The sequence below is a fragment of the Nematolebias whitei genome, chromosome 5 (assembly GCF_014905685.2).
Source record: "Nematolebias whitei isolate Nwh7 chromosome 5, NemWhi1, whole genome shotgun sequence".
NCBI lineage: Eukaryota > Metazoa > Chordata > Actinopteri > Cyprinodontiformes > Rivulidae > Nematolebias > Nematolebias whitei.
Window position 1 is genome coordinate 34,985,158 of NC_056502.1, and position 21,158 is coordinate 35,006,315.

At 42.0% G+C, this 21,158-nt stretch overlaps 1 protein-coding gene across 1 annotated transcript in view; it reads right to left on the minus strand.

Annotated features, from left to right (window-relative positions):
• LOC119410390 (vacuolar protein sorting-associated protein 13B) overlaps positions 1-21,158 on the minus strand; it is a 59,758-nt gene that overhangs the window by 19,944 nt on the left and 18,656 nt on the right. Inside the window, exons 4-6 of the mRNA XM_037677301.1 lie at positions 12,269-12,610; positions 11,761-12,175; positions 11,479-11,616 (exon numbers count right to left, since the gene is read on the minus strand). Coding sequence (XP_037533229.1) covers positions 11,479-11,616; positions 11,761-12,175; positions 12,269-12,610 — 895 coding nt within the window. The remainder of the gene's footprint in view (positions 1-11,478; positions 11,617-11,760; positions 12,176-12,268; positions 12,611-21,158) is intronic.

Consider the following 21,158-nt stretch of genomic DNA (forward strand, 5'->3'; position numbering starts at 1 on the left):
ATATATATATATATATATATATATGAGACATGTGGTGTCATGTCTGAGCAACATGGTGTATGAAAGACAGCACAATTACTAACCTCCATCCAGGTTCTTGGGTGGCTTCAACACCTTCTTCCAAACACCGTAAAACTGAACCATAGAGCAAAAGTGTTCCCATCTCTTCTTCAATTCTGTGAGGAATGTGAGGTTGCCCTTATCCAGGATCCGCCACAGCTCACCCATCACCTATGGTGCAAGAAAGCATTAACACCTCCAGCAGTGCTTTCTTTTTGAGAAGCCATAATAAAAAGTAAACCACTTACATTGTGAATCTCTTTGAAACATGGATATGCTTCAAGAATCTTTGTTGCCCCATCTTCTTCTCTCAGAACATCACAGTCAATGAAGGCTCTTCTTGATTGAAATTCAAGGTCAAGGATTTGGCGGACAGCATCTTGGTTGGGCTTTGGCTTCTTATACATCTCCTGCAGAGTCTTGTAATGCCTGGCCTGTGATGCAATACTATCCATGTTGGCTAAGAGGAAAACACAATCAGTAACTAGATCCAGCATATCAGGGATGGACACTCCTGGTCCTTAATTGAGGGCCACTATCCTGCAGTAGAGGGAGGTGCTCCTTGAGGTGAAGAAACACTTCCTGTTTCACTTGATCCAGTTGTATCTGATAAGGTGGGATTTTCATCCTAAGGAAAAAAAATGAAAAGAATTATTATTACAGGAGTTACAAGTAAAATGTGTTGTGCTAGGTGTTTTCAGATCAAAGGTGGCAAAAACTTGCCTCTTTGTGAACATGAGCCCACAACAGTTTCCTCCTCATAAAGTTTTCTGGCAAAAGGTCTCGTAAATCATCACGACTGAGGGTCTGGAGCAAGACCTCATCTATGTTGGCAGCTGTAAACACAAATGGTTAACTTTCAGAATTATAAAGTTATATATCCCTTTAAATGTATACAGTATTCAACTTGACAGGGCAAACAAATCGACTTTACAAAAATTAAATAGTTTAATGATTTAAAACCAGTGTCAGTGTGCACAACAAACAATTCAGTTAGACAGTAATTAATTAAATAATTAAATTTAAATTAATCTTAAAATAAATATATAAGTTATGTCATTAACAAATTTACATACAGATTATGCCATTACTTTGCAGATGTTTTATTTTTTCCTGTTGTCTTTAATTTCATAAACTAAACTGGATTTCAATAAAAATAATTCTCATGTTTTAATGGTTTTATCAACAGAAAATATAAAATTGTCCATTTAGACTGTAACTATCGTCATTTTTTAACCTCATTACCATCAAGCTAACTAGCAAGCTAGCATGTTTTAAGTCAGCTAACAACTCATGGTGCGCTATTAGAATTGATGAAAACAAACATCCATGGTCACCAGGCTGTAAAGAGTGCAGTAAATCAAAACTGGAAAAAAATCTAGATTTAATAAAAACATGTCTCATTACCTTAGCTGAGTTCGGTCCACGTGCTGCTTCTCTCTGCTTCCAAACGATACAGGACTCAAACAGACGCAACCAAATGAGGGCAAGGAGGGGGAAATAGGTGCAGAACATGGCAGTCTGTTTAAAGCTTATAAAAAGTGAAAATGATGTGCATAATAATGTAATAGTAGAACTATAAATTCTACATTAAATATTATGCCTGTTGTAATCCCCTTTTTAAAGATATTACTATGCAAGTTAACGACAGTGTTGGTATAACCCACCCCCTTAAGACTTGGTATTGCCCACTTTCACGGATGTGCCCGCCAAAAGAGTTCAATTTATGGTTTTAATTAAGTGCGTGTTAAAATATCTTGTTCTGTCTGGGGAGATGGAGTTAGATGTGTTCAATTCAGCCATGCAAAGTTTTCCTCTGTCACCCATAGACATACGTGACAAGCCATGCCCCATTAGTGTCAGTACCCTTGCATCGAATGACAATAAACTTAAACAGTCTTCAGGGCAAATGTTGATATTGTTGAAGATCATTCCTTTTCTGCTCAATACTATAGAAAAAATGAATATGTTCAGTTTGTTTTGGACTTAGTTGAGATAGTTCAGATACTTTTTGCCCCTGTTTTGTCTGTACAGAGTGTGTTAAAACTGAAAAGTATGATTGAACAGCATTTGAAAAAGTTTAAGCAACTTTTTCATGAGAATAATGTAATACCTAAGCAACATTACATGCTGCATATCCCTGCTCAAATTCTTCATTTGGGGCCTTTAGTAAGGCACATGTGCACGCGGTTTGAATCAAAGCACTGTTTTTTAAACAGTGGTCATCTAAACTGAACTTCAAAAATGTCTGTAAGTCACTTGTGAACCATAATGTGCTTTTTGAATGCTGTCAAAATGAAATGGGTACTCATCATCCAATTTTTGCACATGGAAAAGAATTGGGTCCTGTCTCTGAAGTAACAAATATGGAGTACATTTCCGAGAAGATGAGAGATTTTTTGGGGATTTTTTGGCATGCAACATGGAGTCAAAGTAAAGTGGCTTATTCTTAATGGGAACAAATATATAAGTGAAAGGTCTCTAATAATCACCAATGCAAATGGTATAGTTCCTGTTTTTGGACTTATAAAGAACATTTTTGTGATAAACAGTTCATTATACTGTTTTGAATACCAGACCGTGGGCTGGAATAAAGATCTTTTAGCTTATGAAGTTACAGTGCCTAATCTTGCCCAGGCCACTGAATTTATAGATGCTTTAAAGCTAGTTGATCATACATCATATTGTCCAGTCAGTTTCAATAGCAGTGTGTATGTTTTGACAAAATATAACCTTGATGATGTCATTGCACTTAAAAATTAAAATGAATAACCTTGAAACAGTGGAAGATGTATGTTCATAATATCATACATGTGATTTGTTATTGTATATGTATATTGTATATGTTGTAAAAAAGTAATGCTACCCTGCAGCTTTGTAAAGATCGGAAATAAATGTGTTGAGCAATTGTTACTGGGTGGTCTTGAAACAAGTTTTTACAGCTAAAAATTGTTTTTAAACATACAGTATGATCTCACACATGTCTCTGTGATACAATTTTGCTTAATATGCATGTAAAGTAACTATTTTTAGGATTTGGTAACTAAGTAAGAAATAAAAGATGTATATTCTCAAAACAAGAGTAATAATCTAACACTTTCTGCTCTTGTTTAGCATATAAGTCTCAAAACAAGATCAAAAAATCCTTTTTGACTGGATATAAGAATGTAAGACTAGGTTAGATGGACTATATTTGCAGTGCATGGCTCAAACCTGCTTATCTTTATAGTTGTTGGCTAAAGAGGAAAGGTTGATAAGTTTTTTTTTCTTGTTTCTGTGTCGAGTCAACCTTCAAGTCAATGTCTTTCAAGATGGCCACCACAGCTAAACAAGCTTGAAAACACAAAACTGTCTACATTTAAGCTAGTTTAACAAATACTGACTTAAAACCTTGAGTGGTAGTAGCTGTGTGTTGACCAAACTTGTATATCAAGTGCTAAATGATTCTGTGATATCTGCGTTTAAAACCTTTGCCATTACTTACTTCGCAGACCGATCCAACTCTGTCTGTTTGGTAAAAAATATGAACCACTAGAAGCAGTTAGATAAAACTTTAAGCAATTATTGTGAGTACCATAAGAACTGATTATCTTTTGAATCAATCCAATTCAAGATGGCCACCACAGACAAATGACTTTAAATGGTAAATGGACTGCACTTTCTATCTTATCAAGATACTCAAAGTGCTTTACACTACAATCTGTGCCCTCATTTACCCATTCATAAAGAAAGCCACTATATCTCTATAAAACTAATTGAACAAATCATTCTAAAGAGACTAACTTTAGCAAATAGAAACAAGTCAGCCAGTTTTACAGCTATTCAGCTGAAATGCGGAGGGGTAGTTCATTCCCAGCACATATGATGAGTGCTAAATATTGAACAGTTTTTGTAAAAAATCCTTTGATTGGTTGAAATCAGTGACCTGTTGAAATCAGCCACATTTTTTTATGTTAGCAAATAAGCTAAGCTCTGGACAATTTTTACTGAAACTCTCATAAAGTAATCACTGGCTGTTTATCTACAAATTATAACCACCACAGCTAATCCACATTACTCAACACAATAAAGGCTAAAACTCAGTTTATATTTACAGATATCAAAGTAAAATTTAATGTGGTCCAATCTCAGAGTGATCAAGAACACATACTTTGTGACATCTCATAATAAATGGTAAATGGACTGTACTTATATAGCACCTTTCTATCATATTAAAAAGTGCTTTACAACACAATCTGTGTCCTCATTTACCTACACACAGCACTCTACTATATCTCTACTAAGATAATCTGAATCTGTAGAGACTAATCAGTGCTTTAGATCACATTCATACACATCGGAGGCAATGAGGGGTTCAGTGTCTTGCCCAGGGACACTTCAACATGTGACTGCTGCTGGAATCGAACCCCCAATTCTCCCATTGGAGGAGGACTGCTCTAACCACTCAGCCACAACTGCCCCAATATAAACAGTAATATTGTATGGGATTGTGAATACAATTAATTTCAAGGTTTGGCCAAAAACGGTTACGCACTGTAACCCCAGATTCTAGGAGTATAGACGTAGCCCTTTAAGGCCCTCGCTAGTGGGTTTATCCCGTCATGTAAAGCATCGCACTGAAAAGTTTAGTCCACGCCCACCTGTTGTGTGGACCCCACCCGATCCATATAAATTATGTTAAGAGCAGGTAATCGGCTCCCAAATAGTTTTTTCTTCAGCCATTTAGGAGCCAGTGAGGCCCGGCGCTTAAAGGGCTATGCCTATACTCATAGAATCTGGGGTTACAGTATGTAACCAACGTTCTATTTCGTATAGGCTTCGCCCTTTAAGGCCCTCGCTAGTGGGTTAAAAGGCGAAGCATGATGTGGTCCTCGCCTCACTGGGTCCATTTGAACACCATATGAAGTGCCTGCTTGCCCCCAAAAAATGTCTTGTCACTCAGCTCTCAGTGTGCGTAATTGCGAGTTGCGTAATTACGCGTACCATGCACAGACGCATGCTGCGTAGTTATGCGTTCTGAGTGCATGAACGCCCCAGAAAAGTTTTCAACAGGGAAAAAGAAGAGGATGAAAAAAGGCAGTGAACCAAGCAGATCCACGGTTCTTCAATATGAACAGATTAATAATAACAAGTGAACTGATTATTAATCAAATGAACTGATTGGTAACAATAGTCATGAACTGATTAGTGACCATAGAACAAGAACAACAGTCATAACGTGTGACTGATAACATCTCACACTATAAATGCATGCAGTCAGATGTGAGTTTAAATGAGATTCCATGAAACAATATTCATTCTGTTAAGGCACTAAGGACAGAATGTGTCATGGAACGAGTTGACACATCACGTAAATAGAAGCGAATAAATAAGCAGGGTGTTGACCACGCGGCCGCAGTGCAAATATCCTGCATTGCCATACCATTATGCAAAGCAGTCGAAGATGCAATACCCCTGGTCGAGTGTGCTCTGAGGTAGACAGGAGGCTCTAAATCTGATGCTCTGTAGGCTTCAGAAATGGTCTCACACAGCCAGTGTGACAGATGCTGGGTGGATAACGGGCGACCTGCAGATGCATCTCTACAATGCACAAACAAATGCTGAGTGTGACGCAGTGCGGCCGTGCGTGCTATGCAACACGTCAACGCACGCACAGGACAGAAGATGAAAAGATGCTTCTTCTTCTGATTGTGGGGAGGAGGGAAAAAAAATCCCTCCAATGATATCACTCTTGATTTAAAAGAGCTTATGATGTTTTAGGCATAAACGCTGGATTAGGCCTCAGACCAGCTGAGGTGCCATCAGCCTGAATTCAGAGACATGACAGAGCAACAGAGGGGGCAGATAAATCACTCACCCTTTTAACGGATGTTAAAGCCAACAGCAGGGCTGTTTTAAGAGACAAGAATTTAATCAGAACCTGATCTAGTGGCTCGGCTGGAGCTTTGATAAGGGCTCGCAAGACCAGCGTTAAATCCCACTGTGGAACAAGTGGGCGTGAAACAGGCCTGCGCCTCTGTACACCTTTTAAAAAAATGCTTCATCAGCGGATGATTAAAAGCTGTTCTGTCCCCGAAACCTTCGTGACAAGAAGAGATGGCTGCAGCGTACGTTTTAATTGTGCTGAATGCCAGATTTCTGTCCAACAGCTGCTGCAGAAAGGACAACATGCCACCTAGTGGACATGGTGGCCTCTACACCTTTCTCCGTACAACAGCGCTGAAAAACTTTCCACTTTGATGTGTATAGCGCTGTGGTAGATGCAGCACGTGAATCCTGGATCGTACGTACTACATCTTGAGAGAGGCCCATCCTCTCTAAGCAAATCCGCTCAGCGGCCAGACTCAAAGGTGCTGGCCTATTTCTGGGTAACTCCTGATCGCTCCTCCCATCTGGAGGAGAGCATCCTCCCTCCCCAGCAGTTTCCACGGGCGTCCCGATAATAAGTGTCGTAGAACTGGGAACCATGGGGCATTCACGCGTTCGGGAGCCACCAGGAGAGCTGTCAGTCCCTCCTCCTGAACTTGGTTCAGAAAACCGTAATATCAGAGGGAATGGGGGAAATGCGTAAAGAAGCATTTTGGGCCATGGGCTGTGAGCAAACGTGTCCACCCCTGGCGGTGATTCATCTCGCGGGCTCAGTGAGAACCATAGTTGACACTGAGCGTTCTCTCGTGTTGCAAACAGGTCCACGGCCGCTTTGCTAAATTTCTGCCACGTCTGAGCCATCAGCTCTGGATGGAGGGTCCAGTCCCCGTGACGCGGACCGCCCCTGGACATCACATCCGGCCCCCCCTGTTCAGAACACTGGGGATGTACACTGCTCTGATAGAGAAGAGATTTTGGTGTGCCCAACACAGCAGCTGTCTCACAATGTTTAACATTTGGGCTGAGCGAAAACCCCCCTGCCAGTTTATGTATGCAACAGTCACTCGTTGTCTGTGTGAATCAACACATGTCGATTCCGCAGCACAGAGGCAAAGTGTTGAATCACATTCAAAACCGTGCGACACTCCAAAAACATGTATATGAGCTGCTGTGTGGGGTGGCCACAGCGCCCCCACAGCTCGAGACATGCATGTGCCTCTCCAACCTGACAGGGACGAGTCTGTTAAGACTGACATGTGTGAAATAGGTCTGCTGACGGGAACTCCCTGCAACAGAACAAGAGGGTTTCCCAGTGTCTCAGGCCGATTCTCATGGATGGGGGCACAGCCCATCTCTTCTGCCTCACCGGGTCCACACGCTAACGAGTGGACCACATCTGGAGGCATTGTACTGTGTGAGCAGACGACATGTCCTTAACTTCATGACGGAAACAGCTGTTATCACTCTGCCGGTTTCATGTGAGTTGCACTACTGCCACCTGTCTGGAAAAAATGGGTCAGCAGCAACAGATCGTCCAGATAAAAACAAAATTCTTCTTCCTGCTCTGTGTGGCGGCTGCAGAGCCGACTCGATGCATTTTGAATGGAAATGTTGTCTCACAGTAAAAAATTGATAAATCTAAGATGAGTATCATCCCTCTGGTCCGTTTTGGGACCAGGAAGTGACGAGAGTAGAACCCTGTGTTTTCCTCTCCTTCTGGAACCCTGGAAATTACATTTTTTTAATCATAATTTCCTGAACTTCTGCGTGGGGGGATGAGATCTGTTCTGGAGATGACAGAAACATCTCTAAAATTCCTCCAAACGGGGATTTGAGCTGTAATTGCAGCGTGAATCCACTGCTGATAAAACGGTTCATCCATCTGTCTGGAACCCACGCTCTTTGCCACTCCGCGTAACGTTCGGGAAGCGGGAACGCGTTTATGCTTCGTCACATTATTTACAGATGCCAATCACCACCATCATGTGTGCCACACTCAGGCTACGGGCTCACATCCGTGCTGATGTGAGCTGGCGTGTGCCGAGGGAAGGTTCGTATGCCCCTGAGCATGCGGAGCCGTGGGTGAGGTCTGCTGCAGCTGTGGGGGCGCTACACTATTTTGCCGCGCTCAGGCTGCGGGCTCACATCCGTGCTGATGTGGGCTGGCGTGTGCCAAGGGAAGGTGTGCGCGCCCCCGGGCATGCAGAACCGTGTATGTGAGGGCTGCCAATGACGTGGGGATGCGGCACTTCTGTGCCGTGCTCAGGCTGCGGGCTCACATCTGTGCTGATGTGAGCTGGCATGCGCTGAGGAGGCAGTGCGCAGCTTGGGCTGAGAGCGAGGTTTCCCACTGGACTCGGTTTGCTGAAAACATTCACTTTGGCTGATGCGTCACTCATGCGCGCATTTTGTGTGTTTTCTCGGGCTGTGGTGATTTAAAACCTGTTTGTAGGACACCGGCTCGCTTGTGTGGAGGATGTGTGAGAAAAAGCCGCTGTGAGATCATACAAACTGACAGTCAGGCTGAAATCAGACACTTTAATTCCTGAATGATGTTTACATTTTATTCCAAAACTCAAACCATCATTATGCACACACACATCCTCTGCAATGAATCATTTTTAAATCTTCTCCCCCGTGAGCCCTGTGGCTTGTCGGGATGAGGAGGGCTGTACTCTGATGGGAGGGGCTGATGGTGGAACAGAGCGAGAAGACGCTGTTGCAGCTGTGGCGCGTCTCTGCTGTTTCGGCCACGGCACTCTCTCCAGCGGGCGGGGGGTTGGCTAGGGGGCGAGAGGAGGGGTGCGGCTTGATCAGATGGCGCACAATCTCCGACATCTCCTCCGGCTTTTTCGATTTCTCGAGCATGTCCTTGAAAATTGGCTCCAAACAGGGCGTCCGTTGTGATGGGGCCTTTCAGCGAGTCCATCTGCAGCTTCTCCGACAGGGAGGGGGTGTGACAATCCAGGTGGACCTCTGAACCATTGTCATCCAGGCTGCGATGCGAGACAGGCAGATAGCAGACGAGGCACAAGGGTTGAGGGTGACATCAGACGCCTTGCTGAGGGAGCTCTTCGTCTCCTCAGGCAGGTCTGTCCCTCCGGCCTCTGAGATGCTGTACGCAACAGTATTGTTCGCTGTGGCTGCCTGGAACGCATACTGGTGAGCTCGGTTGGAGAGCGACGTCACCGTCTGGTCATGCCTCCCCAGAGGCGCAGGATGCTGGTCAAACCTGGACATCTTTGCTCCGGGAGCCTCCGCCAGGCTTGGCTCCAGTGAGGCACCGAGGGAATTTCCGCTCGGTAAATGTGGAAACTAGCGCTCTCAGTCTACCAGGTCCGGCTGCAGCCTCGTTCCAGTAGGACTCCCTGCTGGAAAAACAAGGCCAGATGGGATCAGGACGGCGAGCCAGGGTGGAGCCAAAAAAACCTTCCCGCTATATCATCTGATCTGGGCGGGGGAAGGAGAGGGACGGAAAAAGTCCCTTCATGTCAGCCGCCTCCTGGATTATGCCGAGCAGCTCTGAGAGGAGGGCACCGACAGCTGGGAGCGGTGTGGTCGCCAATGCGAAAAGGCCTGGGGGGGAGCATTCACCCAGCCCCCCTCGTTCCGATACTACGCTCTCCAGGAGGGAGTGAGCAGCGGGGGCTGCTGCTGATGTCGCCTGTTCCGGAGGAACCATCCGATTTGCTCCGAGAATCTGCATTAAAAGGAAAAAAGGGTCGAAGGTGTCGTCCAGCGTGTAGCGACCCGCCACTGAAAAATATTCCTCGGTGCTTACCTTAAAACAAGGCTGCACGTCTGCTTCTCCTCGGGGAGGAGAGCTTACCGGGACGGCAGGAGGTTGGCGTGGCGGGACCCCAGGCAGCCTTAAAGGTTGTGCCCATCAAGCTGGACAACTTCCCTTCTTCGTTCTTCTGACAGTGCTATTAGCTTGCTGAAGAAAAATGGGAGCCGATTACCCGCTCTTAACGTAATTTACATGGACCGGGTGGGGCCCACACAACAGGTGGGCGTGGACTAAACTTTTCAGTGCGATGCTTTGCATGACGGGATAAACCCACTAGCGAGGGCCTTAAAGGACGAAGCCTATACGAAATAGAATGATCAGTTATTACTCCAAACTCCATCATTTTTATATATAGAATAATCTTAAAATTCTGACAAGAAAGGTGGCCGCAGTACGCAGTCCTTTAAGAATTACTACACTTTTATTATTAAAATTGCAAAGTATAAATAAATTGTAAAACACATTTTAAAAATCATCTGACTAAAATTTAAATAAACTTTATGAAGTATGAAAAGGCTTCTGGCATCATCTAGCACACGCACATTTGGTTAGCGAGGCTGTATTTTGTGACTGTTGGGCTACACAGAGAGATGTTTGTCCACATGGACAGAAGCATGGAGGACTTTTGGCTTACAGCTGCAGAGAAAGCATATGGAGCCAGAAAAAGTAAGTTTAATACTCTCTGCTAAACAATTATCTATAACACCTGAGTTCATCCCGGAGCTCCTCCTTGTGTACATGCTCAGTATGTGTCCATGATTGTAAACTTGTGGAAGAAAGATAGCTTATATGTCAAAGTGTGTCTGTAGTTAACGTGACGGAGCGTATGAATCTGCAACATCTGGCCTGAGTTCAGGAAGCTGAAGGATGACCTGCTCCTACACACACTCTCCACGAAACCCTCACAGGGATGAAAAGGTTGCGCACACTACGACTCAAAAGCCCACTCACACTTTTATTCATTACAGTTATGCTTGGGCAGGATGTCAAACACACCCTTAGGTCAATGACCTCAACTTAAATCTGCTCATATGGATATCATCTCAGTCTAAAAATAGCAAACCAAACTCTGAGAAAGGCAAATTTTACACACAAACATATGCACACTTGGCACACAGGAGTTAGTTGTCAGTGATTCAAAGTGAAAAGCACATAACTGACTTTTTGTAGCAAACATCCACTGGAGCCTGGTGCAGCTTAGACACAGAGCTTCATCTGGGAAAGCTCAGTGCAGGGACACAGCTGCTCCTCCTCATCAAAAGGAGCAAACTGAGGTGGTTCAGGCGTCTGATCATGATGGCTCCTTTATGAATGTTTTTTGGGTGCCTGTCCCACTGGGATCAGACTCCAGGGCAGATCAAAACTTGCTGGAGAGATAAAATGTATCTTCTCTGGTCTGGGAATGCCTTGGGAGCACCAGGAGGAGTGGAAGAGTGTTGTTGAGGAGAAGGGTGTTTGGGTTTCCTTTCTAGAAATATTACCTCCACAAGGCATCAGACAAGTGGAGAAAATTTGATGGATAGAAGCTTTGGAAGTTCTGACAATATCTTGAGATGTTTTTTAGTCATTTGGTTGGTGGTGAGAAGGTTCATAGTATGAAAATATTCAATGTTAAGCATTTTACTTGTCAGTTTGGGTGTTGCAACTTTTAAAAGTATGTTTTTTTTCAGCATTTTCCTTTTTTCTTTTAACATGAATAAACGTTAAATGCATTGTGTTCCAAGTGTACAAAGCTGCATGAGTAAGTGTATGATTCGCACCTGGTCCATTGAGGAAATCTTTTATCTGGAAGCAAAGCAGAGGAGGAGGAATACCCGTTTTACTATCAACCTCTCCTGTTACTGTCTGCAGCCAAAACACATTGTAGTCCAAAGGTTCTGGCAGAGTCTTTCCAGGATCTGGACAAAATAAAGCAAATAAAAACGTTTAGTCTGTTCTTGTGCCCATCAAAAAGGCATGTTCAACACTTTATAACAGTATAAATTTAAAAGCTAGACCAACACAGTAGTTCTAACAGAATACCCAGAAAACATTCCTCTCACCCAGGCACTTATAGTTGGAAGATACTCCTTTCAGGAACACGTCAAAAACAGACAGCTCCATCCTCTGCTTTCGATGGTGACAACTGAGCAGAATAGAAGGCTGTATAACCTGGAGGTACAAGAGGGGTTCCAACAACTGGTCCCCAGCTCCTCGTCTTCCTGGTTGCCTCACTATGGTAATACCCAGTGACTGGCGGGCTGAGGAACGGGTTGGAGTGGGGAGGCCATCAATTGAGAAAAAGCTTCTTTTTAGTAGCGGAGAAGCTGGCTGAGAGGTGTTGCTGTTCAGGATGTCCTCAGCTGTCAGGCCAGCAAGCGAACTCTGGGCAACTGGGGTTTGATCAGAGGTTGGCGAGGTCGAAGGTGGAGGAGACTCGGACACAATTTCAGGATGGTTGAGGACACTCTTTCCCACCTAAACCAGATACAAAAGGATACTTTAGTATTGTCTTGGTCAAAATAAAGGTGTGACACATAAACACAGTCCATTTACTAGCTTTAGCGTTACCTTATCCCCGAGTTCCCTTTTCTCTGGTGTGCTGGGTGTATCAGTCAATGTAGTTAAAGCTTTAGGGGTACTAGAGCAGACATAAGTCATAACAGATAGTTTACTGGCAGTGAGAAATATGTCAAAAGGGATGAAGTTGAGGTTCTTGGTAATTGTGGATTTCCGTGAGGGCCTGGCAATGCAGTGGTGGCTGGCCCCACTCTGTTGCTCTATTTGGACAATCCGAATGCGAGCACTGTCACTGCCAAAACCGCTGTCCTGTCCTGTCCCACTATATCGTGATGAAGAGTCACCGACTGTTGCAGGATCTTGATGGCCACACTTCTGTTCTTGTCGACGTGCCTGTACACAGAAACACAAGAGGGCAAAGCTATATCAAAAACAATGCAGATTTTCTACACCAAAGTCCCAGACATAGCAGTAAAGGAAGCACTACCTGTGAAGTAAAGTTCAAATGAAGGCAAAGACCTTAGGAGAACAACAAAACTAGAGTCTAATGTGTTTGAATTTATACATAGCAAGACAAAGTTGTATATTATATAATAAAATAATAATAATAAAAATATATTATATTATAATATATTATATAATATATGTTATAAAATGTTTTTTATCTGGTGCTCTGACTATGAGAAAGCTTAAAAAAATGATGAGAAAATGTCTAGTCTAAAGAATCTGAACAAACTCATTAAGAGTTAAAGAGTTTATCATTCATTCATTCATTCATTCAACCTTTATTTATACAGCTAAATCACAATGAGCCTCGAAGACTCATTTACAAGTGAGACCTGTTTGGATAGACAAAAAAAGTAATGAAAATTACAACATGTATATGATTTTGGAGGTTAAAAAAAACAACTTCCTAACAGACTCTCAAGTCCTTGGCCGAGGAAAGATAGCCTGAACTTGAAAAAAAACACACTGCACATAAGCACATAGTGATGCAGACATTCCACAGGGGAAGGGAGACGGGCGGTGCGCGTGTCCAAGGACACTCCAGAGACACTGTAAGAGTTCTGATAATGGTATAATCAGCCAGTTCCCTGGTGAGATCCATAAATATACTTGAGGGTGCCGAGGTCGACCTAGGACACCACCAAAGATAATCCAAGGGTCCTGAAAAGATGACAATATTTATTCAGCCAGGTCCCTCTGATAGGTCCGCAGACTTCCTCGGTGGGAGAGAGGAGAGGGCAGAGCGTCGAGATTTACAGGGCCTTCAGGCAAATTTAGATAAGGTGGCCTGTCAAGGCCAGCCAGGGAGAGGAATTCAGACATACAACATTTGTTTTGGGGACAGGCAGAACTTTACTGATTTATGTCTGCCTTGAGTCTTTTCAGTCTTGAGTCAATGACAGTTTTCTTTCTGCCACTCTCCCATAAAACTTGGACTGCTGAAGAACCTGTGCAGCAGCAGTTGTATGCTTATCTACTTTCTGTTTTCTTCAAGTTTGACAAATAAATCAACTCTGTTCTGCAGAAAAGCTTCTTCCAACTAAGACAGGTAGCTAAGCTCAAGCCAGTGTTGTCCAGACCCGACCTTGAGAAACAAGTCCACGCCTTTGTCACGACCCGATTGGACTATTGCAACGCACTGTAGGCTGGGATCAGCCAGGCCTCCATCTCACGTCTTCAGCTCGTCCAGAATGTTGCAGCTCAGCTTTTAACCGGAACTCGTAGGTCTGAACATATTACTCCAGTTCTGTCCTCCCTTCACTGGCTCCCTGTTCTTACGAGGACAGTTTTTAAAATTCTTCTGTTGACCTTCAAATGCTTAAATGGCCTCGCACCCCTTTACCTCTCTGAGCTTCTGGAACCTTACGTTCCCTCTCGGGCCCTGAGATCATCCGATCAGCTGCTTTTGGCTGTTCCAAAAACAAGACTGAAGCTCAGAGGAGATCGGGCTTTTTCAGTCATGGGCCCCAAACTCTGGAACAACCTGCCCCCCAGCATCAGGCAGGCCACCTCCATTCCTCACTTCAAATCCCTGCTAAAAACACATCTGTTCTCTCAGGCATTTCATACAGTGTAAATTGTTTTAGTGTTTTTTAATCTGTGACCCTATGTTTTAAATGCTTTTTTTAATTCTTCAGTTATTATTATTAGTGTATTGTATATATATGTTTATATATTTTTCTCTTTAATTTACTCATTGATTGTTGTTGTTAAGCACTTTGATAACAGGTTCCGTTTTAAATGTGCTCTATAAATAAAGTTGACTTGACTTGTTTTTCTGTTTCTTGAACTATCTTGAGGAAGCAGAAAGCCGCCCATCCAAATTCATGTTCTCCTGGACATTTCTACTTGTTTAAAGGGAGTTATTTTTTTCCACTGTTGCCTTTAGCTTCCCTGCTTACTCAGGATTGTTTTGCATCAAAGTTTTGACAGGATCTGTTACTTGGACACATTTTAATAACTTAAGAGATTTTGTAATGAATTGGATTTGATTCCATTGTAACTGGTTTGAATACATTGTATATTACTGGGTTTGAATTAGAATCTGCTTTGGATTGATTGTTTCTGTAGAGTGCCCTAGGACATGTTATACCACTTCTTAGCTTTAAGAGGTAATTATAATCAGTTTAAACAGTCAATATCAAAATGCCTAGTTGTGCATTTCTTTGTATTTGCTCTTTGATGGATCTGGAACATGTTCATGTTACTATTGATCTCTCAGCCACTGTCAACAGGGACAGGCTCCCACCTCCCACAACCCATAGGACAAACAGAATGAAAGTCTAAAACATGTATGCTTAGTTACAAGTTAACATTACTAAATTGCTTGCAAGAGTGAATGCAAATATGAGAATGAATGGTTGTGCATCTTGACTGTCTGTGACACCTTGAGGACTAGCGACCTAATGTCCACTGGAGAGCCATGTAACCCTGAAAACAAACAAGTGGGCATTGGAAATGGATGGGACGATACATGGATAAAAACTAAACAAAGAATGAAAAAAAAAAAGTTTGTGTGATTCTTGTTTTGTTTAGTTTTTTTTTTTTTCCTTCATAAAGACAAAAAGCAAATACTCATACACAAATACACCAAAGAACAAGAACAGGGCACAGCCACAGAGACATAAAAGAAATGCTCCGGGACTTTTTCTGTGGTTGAAAAATCATTTTGCACTTCTTGCAGTATTGAACATGTCTTCAAAAAAAGGGCTTCACCCCAGTAAATTAAATTGTTTTGAACAGTGACTGTGGTATTGTGTTTAAAGCAGCTTAGATTTTGTGCTAGACTCCAACTAACGGATGTCGATTCCAGTTGTGGCAATAAAAAAGCTTTCAGTGACAGATGATATAAATCAACGTGAGGAGGTTTTTGGGTTTTGAGCGACAAAGAAAACAGGCATCTTTATTCTGCTACCAAAGCATGCCATCTTCAAAGCTATAAAGAAGCCACCAGTTGCTTAAATGAAACAGGACTGAACAAAAAATGAAAAGCTGCCAAACAAATAATATATTACCAAACATGAATAAAACGGATATTAAAAAACAACATGATTAAAAAAAAAAAACACAAAAAAAAACTTCCAAATGCACAAATATACTGTGTATGCTGAGAAACAACATATAACCTTATTGTACAAATGTATCTGATTGTTCACTCATATTGTGTGGCTGAAACTACAAAACAAAAGAGAGCAAATCTACGTAAACATGTAGGGATGGTTGATATGACTAAAAGCAAACAAACAAAAAATCTTTCTATAGCAGAGCTATTCAACTGACGGCCCATGGGCCAAACCAAACCCATGGGTGAACTCCGTCCAGCCCACTAATGGGTTCATATTTAAATAAAACTAGATTGTAAACTGTTAAACAACTTACTTAATGAGAATAACTGCTGGATGTCCGGTCCCTGAGCTCTTGGCTTTCAGTATCTGTGGCCCCCTGAGCAGTTTAGTTGAATGGCGCTGTTCTATAGTTACATTTTTATCAGGTACAGTGCAGCATAAAATCTTCTACCCATTAATTCAGCGTTGTTCCAGAAGTTTTTTTTTTAGGTGTATCCCCATGGTTTCTTAATCATGGTAACGACTGCTATGTCAGTTTCAATTAACTGCTGCCATCACTGAGGTGTGATTTTGATGAATTGCAAAGTACAAGACACAGACCAAAGGTGTGTCCCACACTATCCCACCCTCATCTATAACTTTATGCTGCATATGGTTACTATTACAGCATATATTTTCAGTTGCCCCTTTTCTTTTTCTACATCACCCCCTCCCACTCAAAGAGAATGTTAAATGTATATTATTGCTGTGGCGGAGATAGTGTTTCAAGACCTCCAGGCAAATACTAAACCAACTGGCAGCACATTAGACAGAATACTTGACTTATTAGATATTTCCTATTCAAAACAGTGTCATCAAAGGCTAAGAACAAGAGTCATATAAAACACAGCAGCATGCCTGCCTGCTCTGTTCTGCTCAGCCATGCTCATGTGTTGGGCTTCCATAGGATCGACCATGCCAGATCCATCTCCCTTCCCCTGGAATAATGAGGACAGGATGTGTGCACTTCTTTTTCTGCAGAAATGTAAGATTTTCCAAGCAACAGAGACGAGAGGAAAGGCAGAATGGGCCTGGACCTCTCGCCATGTGTGTTGTGTTAGGTGAGTGAACGTATTGAGGTAAGGAGGTATTTGAGAAGGTATTCAGCAAAGGCAAAACATCCCCTTTAAAGAGCACCTCACATTGAAAGGAACAAATAAGCTGCACAGCAGCAGGGGAAAAAGCCAAACACTCTTCAATCTTCTCTGTATTTCTTCCTAAACTTGGGCTGAACATGCATTTTTAGTTACGGCAGAGACCCCCATGTTCTCAACCACCACTACTGAGAGAGTCCCCCCAAGCAAATTCTTGGTTTAAATTTAGCTCTACTTAAAAGTGAAATAAGGGATGACTGGGAACATAGTCAGGGGCACAGAGACAATGAAAAAATATGCCACAGTGAACAGTGTTCATACAGTTTAAATAAACAAACACAATTAGCAAAGTCAAAAACGTACACAAACACGACAAGTTGTTTGTCTTTATAGAATTGAATCAGAACTTTGATCACAGATTCAAAGCACACAACTGGCTTCTGTCTTGAGTTTTGAGGGTTCCCTAAGTTTTCGTTGTTTTAACTCTGGAAAAACAAAACGGGTACTGTTTATGAAAACATATAGAATAGCTTTGTAGACTACATGCATTTACTATACGTCAATTTATTCACTGAGACACAGCAATAAATTTAGATTTGCAAACATGAGCTGTAGCTACAAGCCTGCTCCCAACTGAGAGCTCCCTTCCAACCATGACTTTCTGTTGTATTATGTAATGGCTTCACTGCAACACTGTTTCCAGGTCCAAATGCAATTTTACTCTGGACTTAGTTGATCACGATCATGAACCCCCAAACATGGAGACAGACACACACACGCACCACACCCCCCCAAGCCAATCATGAGGTCATTCCCTCAGAGTCTCCAGGCAGAACATTCTGGAAAATGGAGAATAATCCCCAAAGTGTGAAACCATGAGTCTCCCGAGTGCCAATCATATCAGAGCGCATCTGTGCAACTTCTGACCCCAACTGTGTCAAAGTGAGAATGGCTTGACTGGAGGAAGGCTAATGCTCGGAAGCAAATGTCACATCATCCAAATGCCACCCGTTCACAGTGTTGGCCGGCTTGTCTACTAATATGACAACACAACTTGTGTGTTTAAAAACTACATGTGATAGATTGTTTGCAGAGGAATGAAAAGTGCGTTGCAGTTTAGGTATAGCTATCAGGGATCATAGAAATCTGAAGGTTTTAGCATGGTGGGGAGGTCCATGGGGTGTCAAGGTGGCGCAGTTGGTAGAGCTGCAGCCTCTCAGCGAGAAGGTCACTGGTTCAAATCCTGGGCCGGGACCTTTCTAAGTGGAGTTTGCATGTTCTCTCTGTGCATGCATGGGTTTTCTCCGGGTACTCCGGTTTCCTCTCTCAGACCAAAAACATGCATGTTAGACTGATTGGTAACTCTAAATCGTCCCTAGGTGTGAGTGAGAGAGTGAATGATTGTATCGTTTGTCTCTGTGTGTCCCTGTGATGGACTGGAGACCTGTCCAGGGTGTCCCCTGCCTCTCACACAGTAATTGCTAGATATGGGCACCAGTGACCCCACGTGACCCGAAAAGGAAGAAGCTGGTAAAGTTGATGGAAGGATGATGGGATGTCCATGGTAGTTGACAGGAAATTATTAAAAAAATAGTGTAATGTATGTACTCAATATATGTATGTGACTCTGGTCATGTTGTATACAGTTTGATCAAATACATGTGTTGAATGAAAAAAAAAAGTAGGATCTCAGTAGGTGATAAAAATGTGGCTTTTTTATTTTTAAGAAAAATGTATTAACAGCAATACTGTGTTGAATAAAATACTACAATATGTCATCAGTATGCTATGAAGGCATAAACAGACACGACTAAAGGACAAACATTGAAATCAATTAAAATGGGGGGGGGGGGACTTTTTTTTTTTTTTAAATCAGAGCAGAGTGCATGTTTGTTCATATTCCATTGGAAAGACCGATACGTTAAGAAAAAAATACTGACCAGAAAAAGGAAAACGTTTTACCCTGCAAGCAATCAGGCAAGTACAGTAGATATGGTAGTAAAGTCTGAATGATAAAATCAGCTGCTTCTAGTGTATTACTTGCAGAAATACATTTAATAGTGTTTCCATGTTCTCTTGCAACTCCAGAAGAATTCCTATTGAAAAGTATAGGAAGTCATTACTAAACCTTTTTGACATGATTACAATTGAGCTACTTACTTGCAGGTCGCTTGTGTAGAAATTAGCATTTATATCTTGAATACATCAACATTTACAGTTTAGGCCCCTGCTGTGATATGCACTTTTGTTTTCCAGAACCATAAAGTTGAAAGCAGGCATCTGTGCGTTTGCATTATTAAAAGAAAGCCATAAAGCAGCAATACCTCATCCTAATCAAAAATAATAACAATACTTAACCAAATGTCACAATGACCGTAATCCTCTTGTTTCCTTGTGGAAAAAAAGAGAGGGAAGACATTTATAATATGAAGTCACTGGTTTGTACGCCACAACAGCAGTCACAAAGCACAAGAGCCCATCAAAGGCAGCCACTTAATGTGCTGAACTTTGTTTCAGTAACAAAAGCAACCTGCTATGCACTTCAACTGAACCACAACAAAGACGCAGTGGAAGGTCACGAACCGCGAGGCTGCAAATGAATGCAGAGTGTTTCAGTGTGACAGTCAACTGCACTTTAAAGTCTGTTTTCAAAGCTCAGTGCTGAGGAGCCATTTTAACACACTCCCTGTGTTGCTGGTCAGTTCACAGTTCATGTTTCTCAAAAAAGTGGACGATCAAGTACACGTTCCCTCTTTACAAAGATCTAGTTGGTCCTTGGTTAGTCTACCCATAAAGAGAAAATCTGAGCAGTGAAGTAAAAATATTTTTTGTTGGTCATTCCAGCGACTTGCTCGTTTCCTTGATGCAACATTACACGCCTTGGAGGACAGGATTTACACTTGTGAACATTTCTGAATCACTGGGTAAGTTGAAATATAAGGTCAAAAAACAGCTTATCAGAAAAAAAAGAACAAAAAAAAAAAAGACAGATAACCATTAAAAAAAATAAATAAATAAAAGAACATACAGATGGTGTTCTTGAGTTGCTTTATGCGTTGGAAAAGTCCTGGACTAAAAACAAAGATACAAAATGAGAAAAGCTGGAGAATAAAGGAAAAATTATGAAAAGAGTAAGATAATGTAGTCCATGTGGGGAACTACAATACGCTGCTCAACAAAGACCTGGCTCTGGGAAATGTGGCAACCAAAGCCTCTGTTTAATAATTGACTGAACTTCAAAACTGTTTTCTCCCTTGTCTGGTGCATGACATTAGTTTGCGTACAAATATTTAGCAACAAATAAGATGCAGATTGCCAGTGCTTAGCAGAACAGCAGTGTATCCAGAGTGCTGACGTTCAGCGGGCTGCAGTGGCGCGCTCCACACTTTGAGTTCAGGACTGAGGCCTTCCTGGTGCAACTCCAGGCCCTCAAGAGACACTCGCCAAAACCCGCCATACCCCACTCCATATGTCTGGCAATCAAAGATGATTTAAAAGGTTTGACAGCCACCTCCCTTAAAGCTCAACGGGAGACTTATTGCTTCAGTCATCCTCGACAGAACCACCAATATAACCCAAAACCCCAAATTAGATTCCCAATCAAACTTGATGCTGAGGGTGACTGTGAGGACATGCAGGAATTACAACACATCTCTACAACACTGGCTGTTTGGAGAGGCAGCTCCAAATGTAATCGGATTTAAAATACATGAAGACGTTTTTTTAGGTCGACACTACAACTGTGATAGACGAGAAGAGAAAAAAAAACTTTGTGAAAAGATATGTATTCAGTTAAAAAAATCTGTTTTTCTAAATAATCATTTAATAGTTTAATGAAATATCCCCACTAATTTATTCCATCATTAACAAATGGACAAGATAAAAAATCCAGGAAGAGTCAACACAGTAAAGTTTCAAATCGAAATGGAGATCTTGGCACGAGTCCAGTCAAATAAAGAGATAAATGAACACTAACACATAAAACATCTTTTTAAATCATAAAAACAGTCAGATGTGTTACATTCAGTATGATTTAACTCTGTTTTTTAAATGAAAGCCAGATGCAAGAAAACTGATTGCGAGACACGAATCAGCAAGAGAAAGTAAATGAAAGAGGCAACCCAGGGTCTGCTACAATTATGATCCTGCCCCCCCTCAGCAGCAGAGTACTTATCAGGATTTTTTTTTTTTGTCTATTTTGCCATAGAAAAACAGCAGAATACACTTGTCTTCCAT